The sequence below is a fragment of the Carettochelys insculpta genome, chromosome 20 (genome assembly GCF_033958435.1).
Source record: "Carettochelys insculpta isolate YL-2023 chromosome 20, ASM3395843v1, whole genome shotgun sequence".
Taxonomy (NCBI): domain Eukaryota; kingdom Metazoa; phylum Chordata; order Testudines; family Carettochelyidae; genus Carettochelys; species Carettochelys insculpta.
The window spans coordinates 9,233,256-9,249,525 of NC_134156.1; the positions used below are offsets into that span (position 1 = coordinate 9,233,256).

The window sequence follows — 16,270 nt, forward strand, 5'->3', positions numbered from 1 at the left end:
CACCAGTGCAATAGTACTGTCTTCTTTCTGAAAGAAGAGAACTACAAACAAACTGGTAATGGTGGTTGAAAATAGCATCTCCAGTCCCGGTTAGCACCAGGAAGATGCCAGCACTTGCTGCTCCATTTTATCCTGCTTTTTCTCCAACAAATTACAGTGGATCAGTAGTTTATTCTGGGAAAATGATGTAGCAGCGGCACAGATTAAACTCGAGCTCTCCTGTTCAGATCTGGAAGTCAGTTGCTCGATTCCCTTTCCGAGTATTAAATAAATCTGGAAAGGAAAAGTGCATTTCTGCTTCCAGAACTGTGGAAATAGTCAAATCCTCCTGTGTACCCGGTATTGTACCTAACGCTTCCCAGGCCCTCTAGCAGAGCCTTCTTGCCCTATCTGATTGCATTAACTTCTCCTGGTGGACCACACACTGCCCTTGCTAGGCTTCAGACAGAGGTGCATTGTCCACTCAGTCCACCAGATCCTTTCTTTGGAGGCACACTAAGCTGAGGCCATTAGCACCCCTAATAATGTCTGGGAATGGCTTCTGAGGGTGAGATCTGAGCCAAAGCCACCTACTCCCTTATGCACATATGTTACTCACTGACAGACCCAGCCCCTTCTAGCAGCCGGCTCTACATTCACAGCATAGCTCACCCCTTCCCGCTTCCCTTTTCTGGTGCTAGTGGCCAAGGGAATGATGGGAAATTTAGTCCCTTCCCTGCTCCAGGGCCATATCTCTAGGCAGGGAGATGACCAAGGACCTACAGCTCCTATCATCAAACAAGGCTCTTCTGAGCTTGGGCCTGAGGCCAGGGAGCAGTTGGCCCCATGGCAAACGCTACCACAAGCAGAGGTGCTGGAACAGTGTATATGTTGGGGCTGCCGAGAGCCACTGAACCAAACTGTAAACCCCAAATACGATGGAAGCCGCTTGAAGTCAGGGATTACTGCTGTGCCCCCAACACCCTTAATTCCAGCATCCTTGGGAACAAGGTGCCCCAGTGCCGCAGAACGGTAACCCAAGCAAGGGCGAAAAGTAATAAACGCAGAGTTTGAGACAGGACCAAAGAGGTGTAATACTAACTCTTCTTCAGAAGGTGGCACCAGTGGCTTTCCCCTGAAGGTGGCTGGGTCTGAATTGGAACCCATGATATCTCTTCGATAGAATGATTTAAAAAAAACTCTAGTGAATCTCTTTGTTTAATTCGGTAGGTTTTAGGGTGATTTCTCTAAGACCCTGTTGGGTTCATTCCTCTTACATACCAAGAGACTTGTCCATAAGAGGTGTGGGGGCAGGTGAGTGAGTGTTTACAATGGGACCGTCTCACTGATTAACCTCTGACTCTGATCCCTCTGCTCATCCCTCCATCCTCCCTTCCTGTAGTGTCTCCCTACCTGAAGTCTCTTTCCATGGTTGCTGCCAACAAGCTGCTGCACCTCCTGGAGGCCTTTTCCACCACCTGGTTCCTCTTCTCTGTAGTCCAGAACCACCATCTCGTCTTCTTCCTGCTGGAGGTTTTCAACAACATCATCCAGTACCAGTTTGATGGTGAGTGGCTAAAAGTGAGACAGCCCTGACTCTGTGCTTCTGTCTCCACCCAGGGGGGCATGGGGAAGAGTTTGACAGATACAAACTTCGCTCTCTTTTGCCCAAGAAAAATGGTGCAGAAGCCAGGCATTGGTGTATTTGTCTAGATTAGAGAGATTTGTACCTGTATAGCTACTCTGGAGACAATCCCTAATGTGGACGCACTGCGCTGGTGCAAAATGCGGCTTGCGCTAGTTACCAAGGCAACAAAAATCGTTGTGCAGGCTGGGCCTGGCATGGACGATAGGGTGAGGCGTGCTCCCTCCCTTGGTGGGGTGTGTGGGGGAGGTACCCAGAAACATGGCTTAATGTTGGAGTTAAAGCGCTTGAATTGTTTAGCTGTGTGGAGGAGGAAGGAAAACAGACTCCCACTTATTGTCGGCTTTTTAAATGTGCCTCCTGGCTCCGCAGCTCCTGGTATTTGGAATGTTCCTCAGGTAGAGAAGAAATGCAGATTGCTTAGAGAAGACTGACTACTCGCTGAAGGAGTTCCAGCCCCTTCCACTTTCCCGTTTAGATAGCTTGTCCCCTGTACGTGATGGTTCTGACTTGTGCTGAGATGGAATGAGATCTGACAACCTCCTGTGGGGTTCTGGACTCTCCTGTTTGGGGCTAGTGCAGTGATTTATAGAGTAAATAAAGAATGAGAAGAGAGCGCTCCATTTTTCTTAACAGTGGCCTACAAGTGACTGTTTAATAAATGGAGTTGTGCCCTTTTGCACTGCATTGTGGTGGTTAAAAAACAGTCCCAAATGAGTGCAGTGTGTGTGTGTGTGGGGGGGGTGTTTTCCAAGTTGTATTTTATTTTGCCCTTAGAAGATTCAGGTATTTTGACTCTGATTTTCTCTGGTGGTGTGGAGATTTTTTGTTTTGGAGGTCCCATGTTGTGTGGTTTTAATTGAAGGGGGAGGAATGGAGCATCATTAATTCACACAGCCTTTCTCCAGAATGTTAACTGAATTAAATGGGTGTTCACAGAAAAGGGGTTTAAACAGTCTGACTGAAAGTCCCTTCTGCTCTCCCTTACAGAAGTGTCATTTCTTGACTCTCCTGATGTCATTTCACTAGCTCTCCAATTGCCATAGTGCAGGTAAAGATTGTGTCATGGTTATTTTTAGTAAAAGCCATGAACGGCTTGTGGGCAATAAACAGAAATTCTCAGAAATCCATGACCTGCCTGTGACCTTCTCTAAAAATAATGGAGAGGAGTCTGACAGCTCTGGGGTCCTCAAGGCAGTCCCAGTGGTTGATGGCTCTGGGGTCCCTGCATCAGCTCAGAGCTCTGAGGCTGATGGTTTGGAGCTCCAGATGCCCCTCCTGCCATCAGCAGCTGGGAGCTCCAGAAGCCCCCCCACTAGCTAACAGCTCTATTTCTACCACCCCAGGGCTGAACTGGAAAATCCAATGGAGGTGTCCTAATATCCTAATATCTGTGATCGCCATGGTAGGATTGTATCCTTAATCCTAGTGTCTTCCTGCCTAGCCAGACTTGAATTTCTCAGGCTCTCTCTACCTGCAATAGAGACAAGAAGGGCATAACTTTGTGCAGGTTGCCTTTATTGGTTTAGGTGAGGCTTTCTGAATGGCCAGGTTCCCTGCTAATACACACTGGGTTACTGTGTTCCCATTGGGATGCTCAGGTTCCTGGTGGTAGATTGTGTTAGCTCTCAGAATGCTTTCTCTCCCTCATTTTGTTGCTGTGATTCCCAGGGAATTCCAACCTGGTCTATGCTATTATCCGCAAACGGAACGTGTTTCACCAACTGGCCAACTTGCCCACGGATACTCAGGCCATCCAGAAAGCTCTGCAGCGCAAGAAGAAGACGCCAGAGCCCATTTCTCGCACTAACTCCCAGGATGGGATCTCCATGGAAGGGTCCCGCCCTGCTGCTCCCGCAGAACCAGGGACACTGAAGACCAGTCTGGTGGCAACTCCAGGTCAGCCTTGGTTCACCTTCATAGTGAGATTGGATGTGGAGGGGGCCTTCTCCACAAGATGTGTCCAGGACATGGCCTTCATCTAGCTTTTGGAAGAGTCCACCAGTTTGTCCATAGGAGCAAATTGCAGTAGTGTATATGGATTTTAAAAATGAGTGAAAGCTGTGGACAGTCATTTCTCAGGATCAGAGTGACTTGAGGGCATTTAGCCTCAATTGGTTAGGGACAGGTTCAGCTCATCTGAAACTAGCCACTCTTACTCTGAGCAAAGAGGCTTCCCGCAGCCTGGTGCCCCAGTTTCCCAGTTTGGATTTGTGCCTGGTGTTATGCCAGTGTCTGTTGCTCCTGCAGGCACAGGCACTCCTTGACCTAGATGGGACAGTCGGGTGGAGCTATGGCAAAGGGAGAGAACGTCAGATGGAAACAGAAGTGCAGGGAATTTGTTTTTGTGTGACCTAAATGATAGGCCACTTTAAAGCTTTTGCTTAGACTTTCTAACTCCCTCTGAATTCAGGCATTGACAAGCTTACAGAGAAATCGCAGGTGTCAGAAGATGGGACTATGCGCTCCCTAGAGCCAGAGACTTCCCAGCCTCCTTCGGAGGATAGCCCGGCTGCTGTCGTTAGTGACACAGAATCCTGGAGCGGGGTAAGGCCCTGTGCTCCTCTCCTGCATGGAAAGGTCTGTAAAATGGAACCAAATGGGTGAAAGTCTATGAATCGTGAAGGAGAGGCCCTGAGAGAGTCCATCTGAGGACGGGCTTCATCTTGGGGTGAAGTATAGGGTCCTGAGGAGGACTGAAAACCCGTACAATTTAAAAACAATCTTATGCTACAGTGTCCTTCGGCTGAGAGCCTCCAGCCTTACTTTCCCTCCCGACGTGGCTTGAATGGGACTTTGTTGTCTAAAGCAGCAGCAGTTCCACTGTCTGTACTAAGGAGACACTTTGTGCTCTGAGTCCTCATAGTGCTGGACTCTCGGGCCTTTGTGGCACCATCATCTTGCTCCTTTTCCCCCCTAGAAGCACCAAGCAGTACTAGTTCATTTCCAGCAGAGCCGGCCTGCTCTTTGACTGCATGCCATTAATTCTTCATCCAGCCCTTCCCGTGCAGTACTCCAAACCCTGAAGTGCTTCCTCAGGGCACATCTCATATGCTGTCATATGGACCCTGTCCCTGAGAGGGAAGGGAAGGCATATTATAGACATGGCCCTGCTTAAGGGCTCATTCCTTGAGCCCCAGGAAATTCTTCTACTTTTTGTTATAAGTTTTCATTTTATTTTTGGGGAATTTCTACTTCATTTTGTCCCAGGTCCTACCCCGTGGGGTGTGAGGCACTGGGGGGCAGGGCGGGGGTCTGCAGAGCAAACCATCCCATGCCCACATGGTAGTGACAGTTCCTCTCCTGCAGGGCTGGGACTGGCCCTCCACCGTCCATGTCGTGTTCTGGCAGTGCTACCTTGCAGTGCACAGAGGAGGACAGCTGAGCCCAACCCCATGGACAGGAGCAACAGGAACTGCCACTTGAAATTTTGTTGGTCATTTTAATAGTTTTCCATTTTATTTTGCATTTGAGAAAAACATGGTGCTCCTATTCGTTATCCACCGTTGCGTTTTGCTTCCCTATGAACGTTGCACCCCCAGCCACTACACGGCAAGACTATCTTTGTACGTGTGACCTTTGCCCAGCTTCTCTTCTGGGTTCCCTCAGCATTGTTTGAAATGATTGGTCAAGTGCATCTACAGAAGATCATCCAGTGTATAACAGAATTGGGAAGGGGCAGAGGTTTGGCTTGGTATGTGTTGGAACATGTCCAGAGTGAACCTGGGTCAAGTAAAACACCTCTGCTGCAAAATATTTAGTAGCCTTAGCCACAGACCAGTATCCCTGGATTGTCTTGGGGCACTTGTTATACGCAGGCTGTTTTAAACACAGGCACCTCTGCATAGAGCTGTCCTTGGACAACTGACTTCTCTATAAGGGTCTTTCACTGTATTCCCCATGCATAACATCTGAGATGAGCCACAGTTGCACAATTTGCATCCAGGTTTCTGCCACTTCTTTGAAAATTGGAAGAGGTTCCCAGGAGGAGCTTTTCTCAGGGGACCCTGACATGAGATAAGGATGATCTCAGCTCTCGTTGAGAACAAATTCATAGAACAGAATACTAGAATTGGAAGGGACCTTGAGAGGTTATCAAATCCAGTCCTCTGCCCTCATGACAGGACCAAGCACCTTGGGAAGATGCCTGGGAAATGTAATTTGCTTTCTCGGTCTGAAAGTTAGTCACTGATTTCCTTTAAAAATCATAGAAAATTAGGGTTGGAAGAGACCTCAGGAAGTCGTCTAGTCCATCCCCCTACTCAGAGCAGGACTACCCCCAGCTACAACATTCCAACCAGGACTTCAAGCCTAGCCTTAAAAACCTTTAAGGATGGAGAGTCCACTCCTCTCCTAGGCAAGCCATTCCAGTGCTTCACCACCCTCCTAAAGAAATTAGTTTTTCCTAAGATCACACATTATTCTTGGCCTTTGTCCCTTCGTCCCAATGGCTGCTTAGGGTGGGACTTTGAGATGTGTGACCCTTCCAACATGGACACCTTGATTGTTACACAGGACCCAGTCCAATCTGTGGCAGTCATGGGCTGCTCTGGCTTAGCTGGTGCTTATGAGCACTTGAGCTGCTGCAAAATCCCTTTTTCTTGCCCACTGGCTACCTACCGCTGAAAAACTGCTGCAGCCCAAGATTTAGCAGCTCAAAGATACTTTTGCAGCATAATGCACTGAGCAAGGGACCCTATGTGCTTTTGTGACTCTCTCTCTCTATGGCTTTAACTATACATGCACTTAGGGGCTGAGCACATGGCTCAAAGCAGACTTCCTTATGATATTTTCCATCCATGGGTAGAATAAATTTTGTGTTCCAAGGCATGTGCTGATGTGCACCACAAGTGGAAACATGCTGTCGGCTGTGGGTGCTCTGTTAATCAACTGGAGAGTACCTGACTCTCCTGGGTGGCTGCCCATGCACTCAGTTTACAGGGCACACAGCTCAAAAGGCCCACGAAGCCCAATCTTGCAGCTTCCTATACACGTGAATACCTATGTGCATGAGTCCAACAGGAATGTATATACGTCTCTAAGTCTATGTCTACACGGCATTCCTCTTGCAAGAGAGGAATGCAAATGAGGAAACCCGACATTGCAAATGAAATGCTGATTTACAAATCTCACACTTCGTTTGCATAATCTCGCATGATTGCGCTGCTGGGAGAGATTTTGGCAAAAAAATCCCACCAGCCAAGTAGACGGGGTTCTGTCAGTGAAAACCCCCTTTGTCGACAGACCCTTATCCCTGAAGAAAATGAGGTGTAAGTATCTGTCTGTTGACAAAGGGGGATTTTGCTGACAGGAACCCATCTACAGAGCTGTTTTTTTGGCCAGAATCTCTCCCGACAGCGCAATTGCGTGAGATTTTATGCAAATGAGTAGTCAAATATGTGAATCAGCGCTTCATTTGCAAAGTCGGTTTTCCTCATTTGCATTCCTCTCTCATAAGAGCAATGCCATGTAGATATAGCCTTAGCGTTTGCAGGACTGGGACAGAGAGTAGCCTTGATGAGATGAGCAGCAAAATCTAGGGAGTGGTGGGGTGAGAGAGGCTCGGGGTATAATAGTGCAGTCACATGGTGAGTCTGTTTTAGTCACGCACTCAACTCCATGAATCCATGCTGGTCTAGCTGGTTCAAACCATCCAAACCAATTCAGCTAGGAACACTTGAGTAAATCATGTCCTTTTTCTAAACTGGCTGTTTCCACCCTCTCTCCACCCCACAAGGCCCTTAGTCCAGTAGCATGATGTTCAGTCTCCTCCCCACACTGACTGAGCTAAAATCCATATTGCAGTGATCTTCTCTTATCAGTGGGAACCATCTCAAAAGCATCTTTGTTTAACATATTGCAGCATAATTCCATCCAACGTCCCCTAAACATGTCAGCTGAGAGCCAGATGCAAAGTGATAGGGGGAAGAGATCAGAGCTGTGGGAGAGAGGGAAGGAGGAAGGGGGGCAGGGCAGGGCTGCTAAAACAGGTATTTTTATGAATGTATTTTTAGAAGCTTGATTGAAAGAGGGCTCTGGCCCTGAACCATGAGGATGTTCTAACTGCAAACATTGCAAAACTACCTTATCATTCAGATGTCAAATAGTCAAATAAGTAGAGTTCCAGAGAATTGAGATCCCCTGTTTTGCTTTCCTGGCCCTCCCAAAAATCTCATTCTGTAAGGTGTGGTGCTGGTTTTATCCCCAAGCCACCAAGTTACATAAGAAAGCACCTGTCTTTAAGCATGATTAGTTCCATCAGACACATCTTTAGTGGCTTGCAAAATTAAGGCCAAGGCTCTGAGGAGTAAGCTGTGTGCATGGTCACACCCCTCTGGAGGTTCAGTGGCATTCCTTCTGCCCATCTGGCCTGTATGTGAACTCATGCAGAGCTGGCTTACAGCCTCTGAGTAGAGAGAGCGGCAGAGACCACGGGAAGAGAGAACTGATTCCATTAAACTCAATAGGGAAGGTTGATGTTAACCCCTAATAAAATCAGTCTCCTTTTTACCTTGTACAAAGTAGGTCTGAAATGATTTTATAATGGGGGTATTTGTCCAGCTTTTTGCAGTAGAGCGAGTGATTCAGGTCTAATCTTCTGAGAAAACATGGCAGACACTGAGTGACCCCAGAACTAGGAGCATTACAACCAGTCTTGAGGGAGTAAAACCAGAACAGTTGAAAGGGAAGAGGTTTGTAATCAGACTATTTAAAACTCTTTGGCCAAGGCTCTGCAAAGGGACTAGTGATTTTTAGGGCCTGTGCTTTGCTTGCTCTCCTAAAACACCCTAAAGAGGCTGAGACTGTTTTTCGCAAAGTGCTCATAACCCAGCCTCAGAAAATTGGTCCCTGTTAGGGTGTATCAAGTTGAGCATAAAAAATGGCACCATCCTCAAACCACTAATCACTTGGTTTCTCTGTTGTTTGTTTTAACCCACGTATGACTCAACCCTTCTTTCCATATCAAAAAGAAGCAAAACTGAGGCCCGTACTCATTTCTTTCCCCTCATGTAGGTTCTGTTAATCTGGGCCATGGGCTTAGTAGAAACATCCAGGTTGTAACTGTGCCACTTCCTCCTGTAATTTGGCCTGCAACTAAACCCAGGCCCTTTCACAGGTAGAGGCTTAGTGCATGAGACCAAATCGTGGGTAATGAAATGCTGGTGATGCTACCTTTTCCCTGGGGATCTGGCAGGGCTGCTCTGTACAGTGATTCCCAAGGGTGGCTAGGAGGAGGATGAATGTTCAGAAGAAAACATTTACAGCTGACTTGTCCGTGCTTTCACTGACTGAAGATATGTTAATAGGAGCCATCCCAGCCCAAACGAGATCGAAGGCGTCTGTCGAGCACATCCTCGAGCGGGCAGTGGACACCAACTCCTGACTGGGTGAGAGGAGCTGGGATGGGGAAACATCTGAGGAAGGACACTGGGATAGAACTGCAATTTCCAAAGCTGGGACTTCCCAGCTATGCTGAGATACAGCTGCTGACAGGTCTCTGTGCAGAGATTCCCCAGTGACGTGGGGCCTGATCCAAAACCAGAGGTGTGATGCCCATAGAGGTAGTGAGTTGTGGGCCTCCACTGATGTGAGAGGCATTAGCGGGGATATATCCCTCTTCAGGGTTCCCCCTGTCTCACTTTTCGTCCCACTAGATACATGTCTCTCTTCAGGGACTTCCAAATCTGAATATTCAACATTGTCAGCTGAGATACCTGAGTTGCTAAGCACTAACAAAACCTGTGCGGTGTTCGTATCGTCTCTATGGGGCACTAATCTTGCTCGGATGTGGCGGGGGCTTTTCACCCTCAGGTGCTATCTTGGAAATCAAAGCTGCCTCTGCAGACAATCATGCGGCTCTTACAGGTGCTGGTCCCCCAGGTAGAGAAGATCTGCATTGATAAGTAAGTGTGTTGTGTTGTGTAATAGGGGGGAGGCTCAGAGGGTTTGACTGGAGGCTGGTTGTGAGTGGCTAAGGGATATGATGCAATCTGGGAGACAGTCTAGGATTTTACCAGGGACGTGCTTGTGTGCTTGCTGAAAGCCCAGGAAATCAGGCTACTAATTCAAATTAATCTCTTTACTGTTGTGGTACTTTAGCTATATTTACAACTTCAGCAGATACCAGGTACTGGCGCTCTCCCTAGGCTTGCTGTTTATCTCCTCGTTTACACAGTCTCTCCCTCTCCTCAGTGGGAGCAGCTCAGGAATCAAGCCCATTGGCTCTTTGTTTGTGTGTATCTGTCCATGCATAGCTTCTGTGTGTTTGCCTAGGTCAGTACTTTCTGCAGTAGAACTTGCATCTGAAGATACCATGAATGCTCACATGCTCTTTGTCTGCAGGGGCCTCACAGATGAATCAGAAATCCTCAAGTTCTTGCAGCATGGCACTCTAGTGGGATTGTTGCCTGTACCGCACCCCATCCTGATCCGCAAGTACCAGGCTAACTCGGGCACTGCCATGTGGTTCCGAACCTACATGTGGGGAGTTATTTATTTAAGGTGACTGCACTAGATGTGCTTGGAGCCCCTCTTTTCCCAGCAATAGAAAGGTGTTTGTGCAAATCCCTAATCTGTAGCGCAAACTGTTCACAGCTTGGCCATCTCTGGACACTCCCTGCCTTAGTCAGTGTAGAGCGAGAACTTGTAGCACTTAAGACTTTCCCGGCAGTGGCTGCTATAAAGAACAGCGTAGAAGAGCTGGCAGCAGGAGAGCACGCTTGCTCCAGTGTCTGCATCTCCAAGCAAGAGGTATTGCAAGAAAATGCTAGAGGAATGCTGCCTATGTAGGTCTTGCAAATCCTCCTGGCCCTTTCCTCACAGGAGACACTACAGGGCATTGGGGTAGGAGCTCACAGCTGTTGCACTCTCCTCCTTGCCAAGCAACAAATGTCCTTGTTCTTGATATCCCATCTGGCAAGCTTTGTGTGCCACCAGCATTCATTTTTTTCATGGAAAGTGACATGACCCTCTCTTTCTCTTCCAGGAATGTGGATCCCCCCATCTGGTATGACACGGATGTGAAGCTATTTGAAATTCAGCGAGTATGAAATGGGAGAAGGCACTTACCTCTGCTTAGAGAGAAACACTGGAAACAAGGACCTCGCTGAGTGCTGCTTCATCACAGCTATTTCTGCATTTCACAGCCAGCTGAGAGACCAAACGGACAATCGCTTCCATTTACCTACCTGTCATTTTAACCTGTAATCAGGTTCAGCTCAGACATGTCTGCCCCTTAGCCCACCTCCCCTTCCACCCCTCCCCTGAAACCTGGCATGAAAGATGCCTATGGAGTGTCCATTACAGGTGTTGCCCTAGAAACCAGACCATTCTTAGTTCTTCTGTCATTCTCTTGCTCCTGGTTTGTCTGGAGACAAATCTGAATCTGACCAGCTGGGGGCTCTGACCTTCTCTGCTCCCTCACCCATGATCAGATTCAGCATTTGATTAAGAGATTCTGACTATGAAGAGATGAACTGGGTCAGTAAAGGAAGCAGCTGCTGCTGCAGGTGTTATGGTTTTTTTTGAAACTTTACCCTATAAATACATATTTTTTATAGTTCATTTCCAAAGAATTTACTCCTGGATTCCATCAGGTTGCAGGTTGTCTTGCTGCTGCTGCTGCCTCTTCTCACTGTGGCAGGGCAGGAGGATCTTTACTGAACAGCTGAATGAAAAGGGAACGCTAAAGGGAATCTATTTGTTAACCCACTTCATGTCTGTTTTGAGTCTCTCTCTTCCCTCCAGTACCTGTGCTTCAATGCAGTATCCAAAGCTCTGCCCTTACCCATTCTTTGCCACTTTCATGCCCTGCCCTGGAGGTTTGCAGATCAGGAGTGATGCTGTGCCCTTAGAAATGGGGTCTTTAAATTACCAGAGTGTAGGTATCTAAAGTCACTTTGAATAAGCTCCTCAGTCCAAGAGGATCAGTGCACAAGCTGGGAAGAAAGGGCTGGAGGTAAGAGAAAGGAACAGTCTGTGTTGCTCCATCTGCCTTCTCCAGGTTCTGAAGGGGCAACATTGTCTGGACTTGGAAGAACCTGTATCCCACGTTTTTTTGGCATATTGTCATGGCCTGTGGTGCATGGGGAGTGGTGGAAAGGAGCAATTATGCGCTGATTCTTCAGGGCAAGGAGGTGAAGAAAGGTTTCAGGGAAGCATTAAGAAGCATGTTGATGGTAGCAGAAGAGCCGCTATGCAGTGGTGCTGGGAGTGGTTGCTGAGGTGAAGCTGGATCCTTCAGGAGGCCTTGGTGGCTTCTGGGTTTAAAAAAGCAAGACTGTATTGGATTCCCGGCCTTGCCTTGCCTGGGACCTATTGTTTGCAGATAGATGTTGGAAGAACATCTGTCTCAGTCATAAGGTATCGTGATGCTGTGCTCGATGAGCAGTGCCTGGTTGCAGTTATGTAGGTTAAGGCATGAGCCACAAGTGCATCTGTTCCATTGGAAGGTCCTCATATTGCTGGCCGTCTCTCTTGGGCCACAAAATGAAAGGGAGCCTCTCGTGGACCAAGTCCTAACTCCCCTGCTGCTTAGTCCTTAGTGTTTCATTTGGCAGACTTCCAAGGACAGTCACTCACGATCCTTAGCTTAGTACCACTGCTGTAGGTGACTCTGTGTAAACCATCCTCCCTATCAATATGCAGGGGGCAGATGTGTTGTAGGGGCAGCCAGCTTGTAGTTCTTACGAGGAGGTCCATGCTGTCGTATGGGTAGCCAGGTGTAGGAGCCCTCTTTCTGATTTAGTATGGACCTCCTAGTATCTAGTATCAAAGCAAACTTCCTCCTAGGGTGCTGGAACTGGGCTTTAGTCCCTTGTCCAGTTTGATACTGAAATATAGCCTGGACTATCCTTAAAGGACCAAGGGATAGGTTAAGGGAGCCTTTTTTCTCTCCACCCCCTAATGCATTTTGTCATCACCCTCCTCCCCACCATCTGTATAAAGACATTTACAGATTGAAGTCTATATTTTGCTTGGACTATCTTGCTGAAGAATGTGATTGGTGGAGCCCTGGTGATGGGCTGACCTCTGATTGTACCGCACTTGCACCTCACAGCTGGAGAAGGGACTTCTTGTGTCCCGGATGCTTGCTTCTCTTTTCCCCCAGCCCCGCCACACACACTGGTTTTGTGGCACCTTCCATTCTTTCATTTTGCTTTGTGTATCTTACATTTCTTTGTGAGTTCCTCTGCATTTTTATGTTCCTTGGTGTTTCAAGTCCAGTCTGTGTTCCATGAGAATCAAATTGCACTGTAAACTATTTGTTCACTCACAGAGAGATAAAGATTATCTTAAACATGGCACTTGTTTGACTGTCCTATAGCGGGTTTATGATCTTGTTTGTGTTTTACTTCTGTGGCGTACTGCATGATTTATGTGACTGGAGAATATGGTGTCTCAGTTTTCTTTGCAATGGGTAACCACCTGGTTACCTATGAAACTTACCTGACCTGTATGTTCCCTGCTTTTGATATGCTCTGGATAGAGTCTGTTAAAACACCTAAAGCCAAGGGCTTCATAAGATTCCAACAAAGGATTAGATACATATATGAATGAATACATAGAATCATAGAAATGGAGGGCTAGAAGGGGCCTGGGCCATCGAGTCCAGCTTCTGTCCTGAGGTAGGAGCAAGTAAACCTGGACCAACCCTGAAAGGTGTTTATCTGACTTGTTCTTAAAAAACCTCCACTGATGGGGATTCTACAATGTCCCTTGAAAGCCGATTCCAGCACTTAGCTATCCTTAAGAGTTGGAATATTTTTCTAATGTTTAATCTAAATCTCCCTTGAAGCAGATTAAGTCTTCTTGACCTACGTTCAGTGGCCATGGAGAGCAACCGATCGCTGTTCTCTGCGAATCTGTCATCCACATGTTGGAAGACTGTCAGGTCCCCTCTGTTTTCTTTTCTCAGGACTGAAAATGCCCAGTTTTTTAAACCATTTGTCACAGAAGTTTTAGAAAACCTTACCTAGTTTTCTCTACTTGTCCTCTGAGTCTCTTCAGTTTGTCCACATCTTTCTTAAAATGTGACACCTAGACTTGGACACAGCAGAGGCCTCACCAGTGCTATTAGACTGAGACAGTTGCCTCCTGAGTCTTATTATAGTGCTCCTTTTAATGCCTCCTAGAATATTAGCCTTTTTCAGAACCGCATCAAATTGTTGACTCATATTCACTTTGTGATCAATTATAACTCCCCACCCCTGACTCTTTTGATTTTTGTTGCTGTATATAATCTATTCTGTGCCTAAGGGTGTGACAAACTACCTATGGGTAGAGAAAAAGCAATGAGGAGTCCCGTGGCATCTTAAAGACTAGTGCATTTATGAAAGCTTATACCCAAATATATGTGTTAGTGTTTAAGGTGCAACAGGACTCCATTGTCTTTGCTAAAACAGATGACCACAGCTACCTCTCTAAAACTTATGGTTGGAGTGTACGCTCCCCTCAGGGTACAGTGTTCCACCACTATCAGTTAGGGAGTTTCTTATCCTTTTGATGCAGTTGATGCTGGCCATTGTGAGGGGCAGGATACTGGTGGAGCTGGACCATTAGTCCAATTTGATGTGGCAGTTCCGATGTTGTTCCAGAGCATTTGAGTGCTTATCAGCATACTTGTTGTTATAAATTATTGGCCTCTTTCTGACTTGTCATTGAGACTTCATAAATAAGTTCATGGTATCGCAAGAAACCACATCCCAGCTTCCTTCTTGTACTGCGCGTGCATGTTGTTTTCTGCATATAGATACATCTATGGTGCTAACTCCTCTGCAGCAGCAACGCTCAGAACTTGGGTCTACAGGATCAGTTTGTGGAGCTTGTGCTAGGACACTAAAAATACCATCCTAGAAGTTCCCACTTGGACTCGGAAACCTGGGGAGAGGGATGTGTCTCAGAGCCCAAGCTTCAGCCTGAGCAGGAGCATCTCCATGGCGTAGTGTGAGTCCTGCAATTCTGAGTCTGTAGACCTGGGTTCTGAGACTCGCTGCTGTGGTTTGCGTTTGCTGTGTAGCCCTACCCACAGAGCACGGGTATTTTGTACCCTAGTGTTAGACCTCCAAACTCATGATCAGTTGGACCCTGTCAACTCAAGTGTGACCTTTTGCCTTTGTTACAACAGATCAAACCCAAGTGATGTTCCTCTTCCCCATGCACATGCATCATTCATTGGTGCAGTATCTCTTGCAAACCAGGGAGAAGGTTTGAGAGCTTGTTTTCCTTTGAAAGGAAAGGACCTTGGTGTGTGCCTTTGGTGAGATCCCAGCACAAGCTAAAGTATAAGTAATAATTAACTTTATTGGTGCCTGATTTATTCAGCAGTAATTTCTCCTGGACACTTTATGTTGACATAAGGCTTAGTAAAAGTATCTGTGAGGCAAAGTCCATGCTCACTTGAGCTATCCCACTTGCACCGTCCAGACAAGTTCGGTAATTGTGGTCTGTACCCACTGGGATGCTAGTGTTAGGGATTCTTTGGAGAGGTGTTTCCGAGTGCTATTAGATCTGTCTGCCACGATGATGGCCTGTAGGTGGTTTATTTTTATACAAGGCCACAGCTCTGAGAAGCCAAGTTCTGACCACAGCCAAACCCTTCTTTAGACTGATTATGTTGGATGGGAGCAATAAAGGTATTTATTTGCACTTTCACCCATCAGCCTTGTTTAAATGACATGAAGGATTTTGATAGCAAGAAAAGATGGATTGATTGTAAAGTTGGGACCAGCCCTTCAATGTTGATATAATCTTTGTACTTGGGAAGGGCTGGATCCCCAGCCTGTTGCACTGAATGTGGGGGAGAGGGGGGTGTCTTTTTATTGACTTCAGTGGGCTGGAGATCAGATTCTGTGAGCAAAGGGTTAAACAAAGACTGCACCAGTGAAATGTGACCATTCTGGATGTCTTTATTGCCCTTCACTGAGCTCGGTGTGCCCAGTCAGGAGGCTCTTACCGCTAGCCTTTGTGCGTTCCAGTTCCTCCCTCCCCCCACAGCCCCTCTGAGTAATCAAACACCTGATGTGTTTCTCATCAAACACCCTGCCATCCATTTTTACGCCCTTGTTTGCATGCTGGTTAATGCACATTGGTATATCGCGTACAGACCGCGGCAAGCACCTGGAGAACGATAGTATGGTATGACGTTCACAGGAGCATTCCCTCTAATCTTTTCCATCCATGTGCAGAATAAATGTTATGTGCACCAAGGCATGTGGAAATGTGCACCGCCAGTAGAAATGAAAAAAACAGGCTAATCAGCTGGGTGATATTTGAATCTCTCCTGAGTGATGGCACAAGCACATGGCTTACAAGGTAAACTGCTTCACAGTAGATTTAGTAGCTTATTTTAGGGGGTTCCATAAATTCCAAGGCCACAGGGGGCCACTGTGATCACCTAATCTGACCTTCTTTCTCACACAGGCCATATAACTGCCCCCACCTAGGCTATCAAACAGCATGCAACAGTCTGACCTTCACTAGCTAAAACAGATGAGCTGATTCAATTTTGTGACAGAGTAAGAAACACAACAGAAAGCAGGACTGAGGTTAAGCTGAGTTATAATGATATTTCTCTAGCGCTTTTTACCAGCAGCGCTCCAGACTCCTGTCTTGGGTTCATTGAGCCCAGTTAAACAGGGGAAATGG

The 16,270-nt window shown here is 47.0% G+C and overlaps 1 protein-coding gene across 3 annotated transcripts in view; it reads left to right on the forward strand.

Moving 5' to 3' along the window:
• The window catches only part of HID1 (HID1 domain containing), a 52,169-nt gene extending 39,242 nt beyond the window's left edge, over positions 1-12,927 (forward strand). For 2 of the 3 annotated variants that reach the window (XM_075014920.1, XM_075014922.1), the window contains 7 exons: positions 1,382-1,546; positions 3,296-3,523; positions 4,038-4,204; positions 8,932-9,012; positions 9,437-9,528; positions 9,968-10,126; positions 10,611-12,927. In XM_075014920.1, coding sequence (XP_074871021.1) covers positions 1,382-1,546; positions 3,296-3,523; positions 4,038-4,204; positions 8,932-9,012; positions 9,437-9,528; positions 9,968-10,126; positions 10,611-10,674 — 956 coding nt within the window. In that variant the 3' untranslated portion in view covers positions 10,675-12,927. The remainder of the gene's footprint in view (positions 1-1,381; positions 1,547-3,295; positions 3,524-4,037; positions 4,205-8,931; positions 9,013-9,436; positions 9,529-9,967; positions 10,127-10,610) is intronic. The other variant, XM_075014921.1, reaches the window with a different exon arrangement.
• The last annotated feature ends 3,343 nt before the right edge of the window (positions 12,928-16,270 follow it).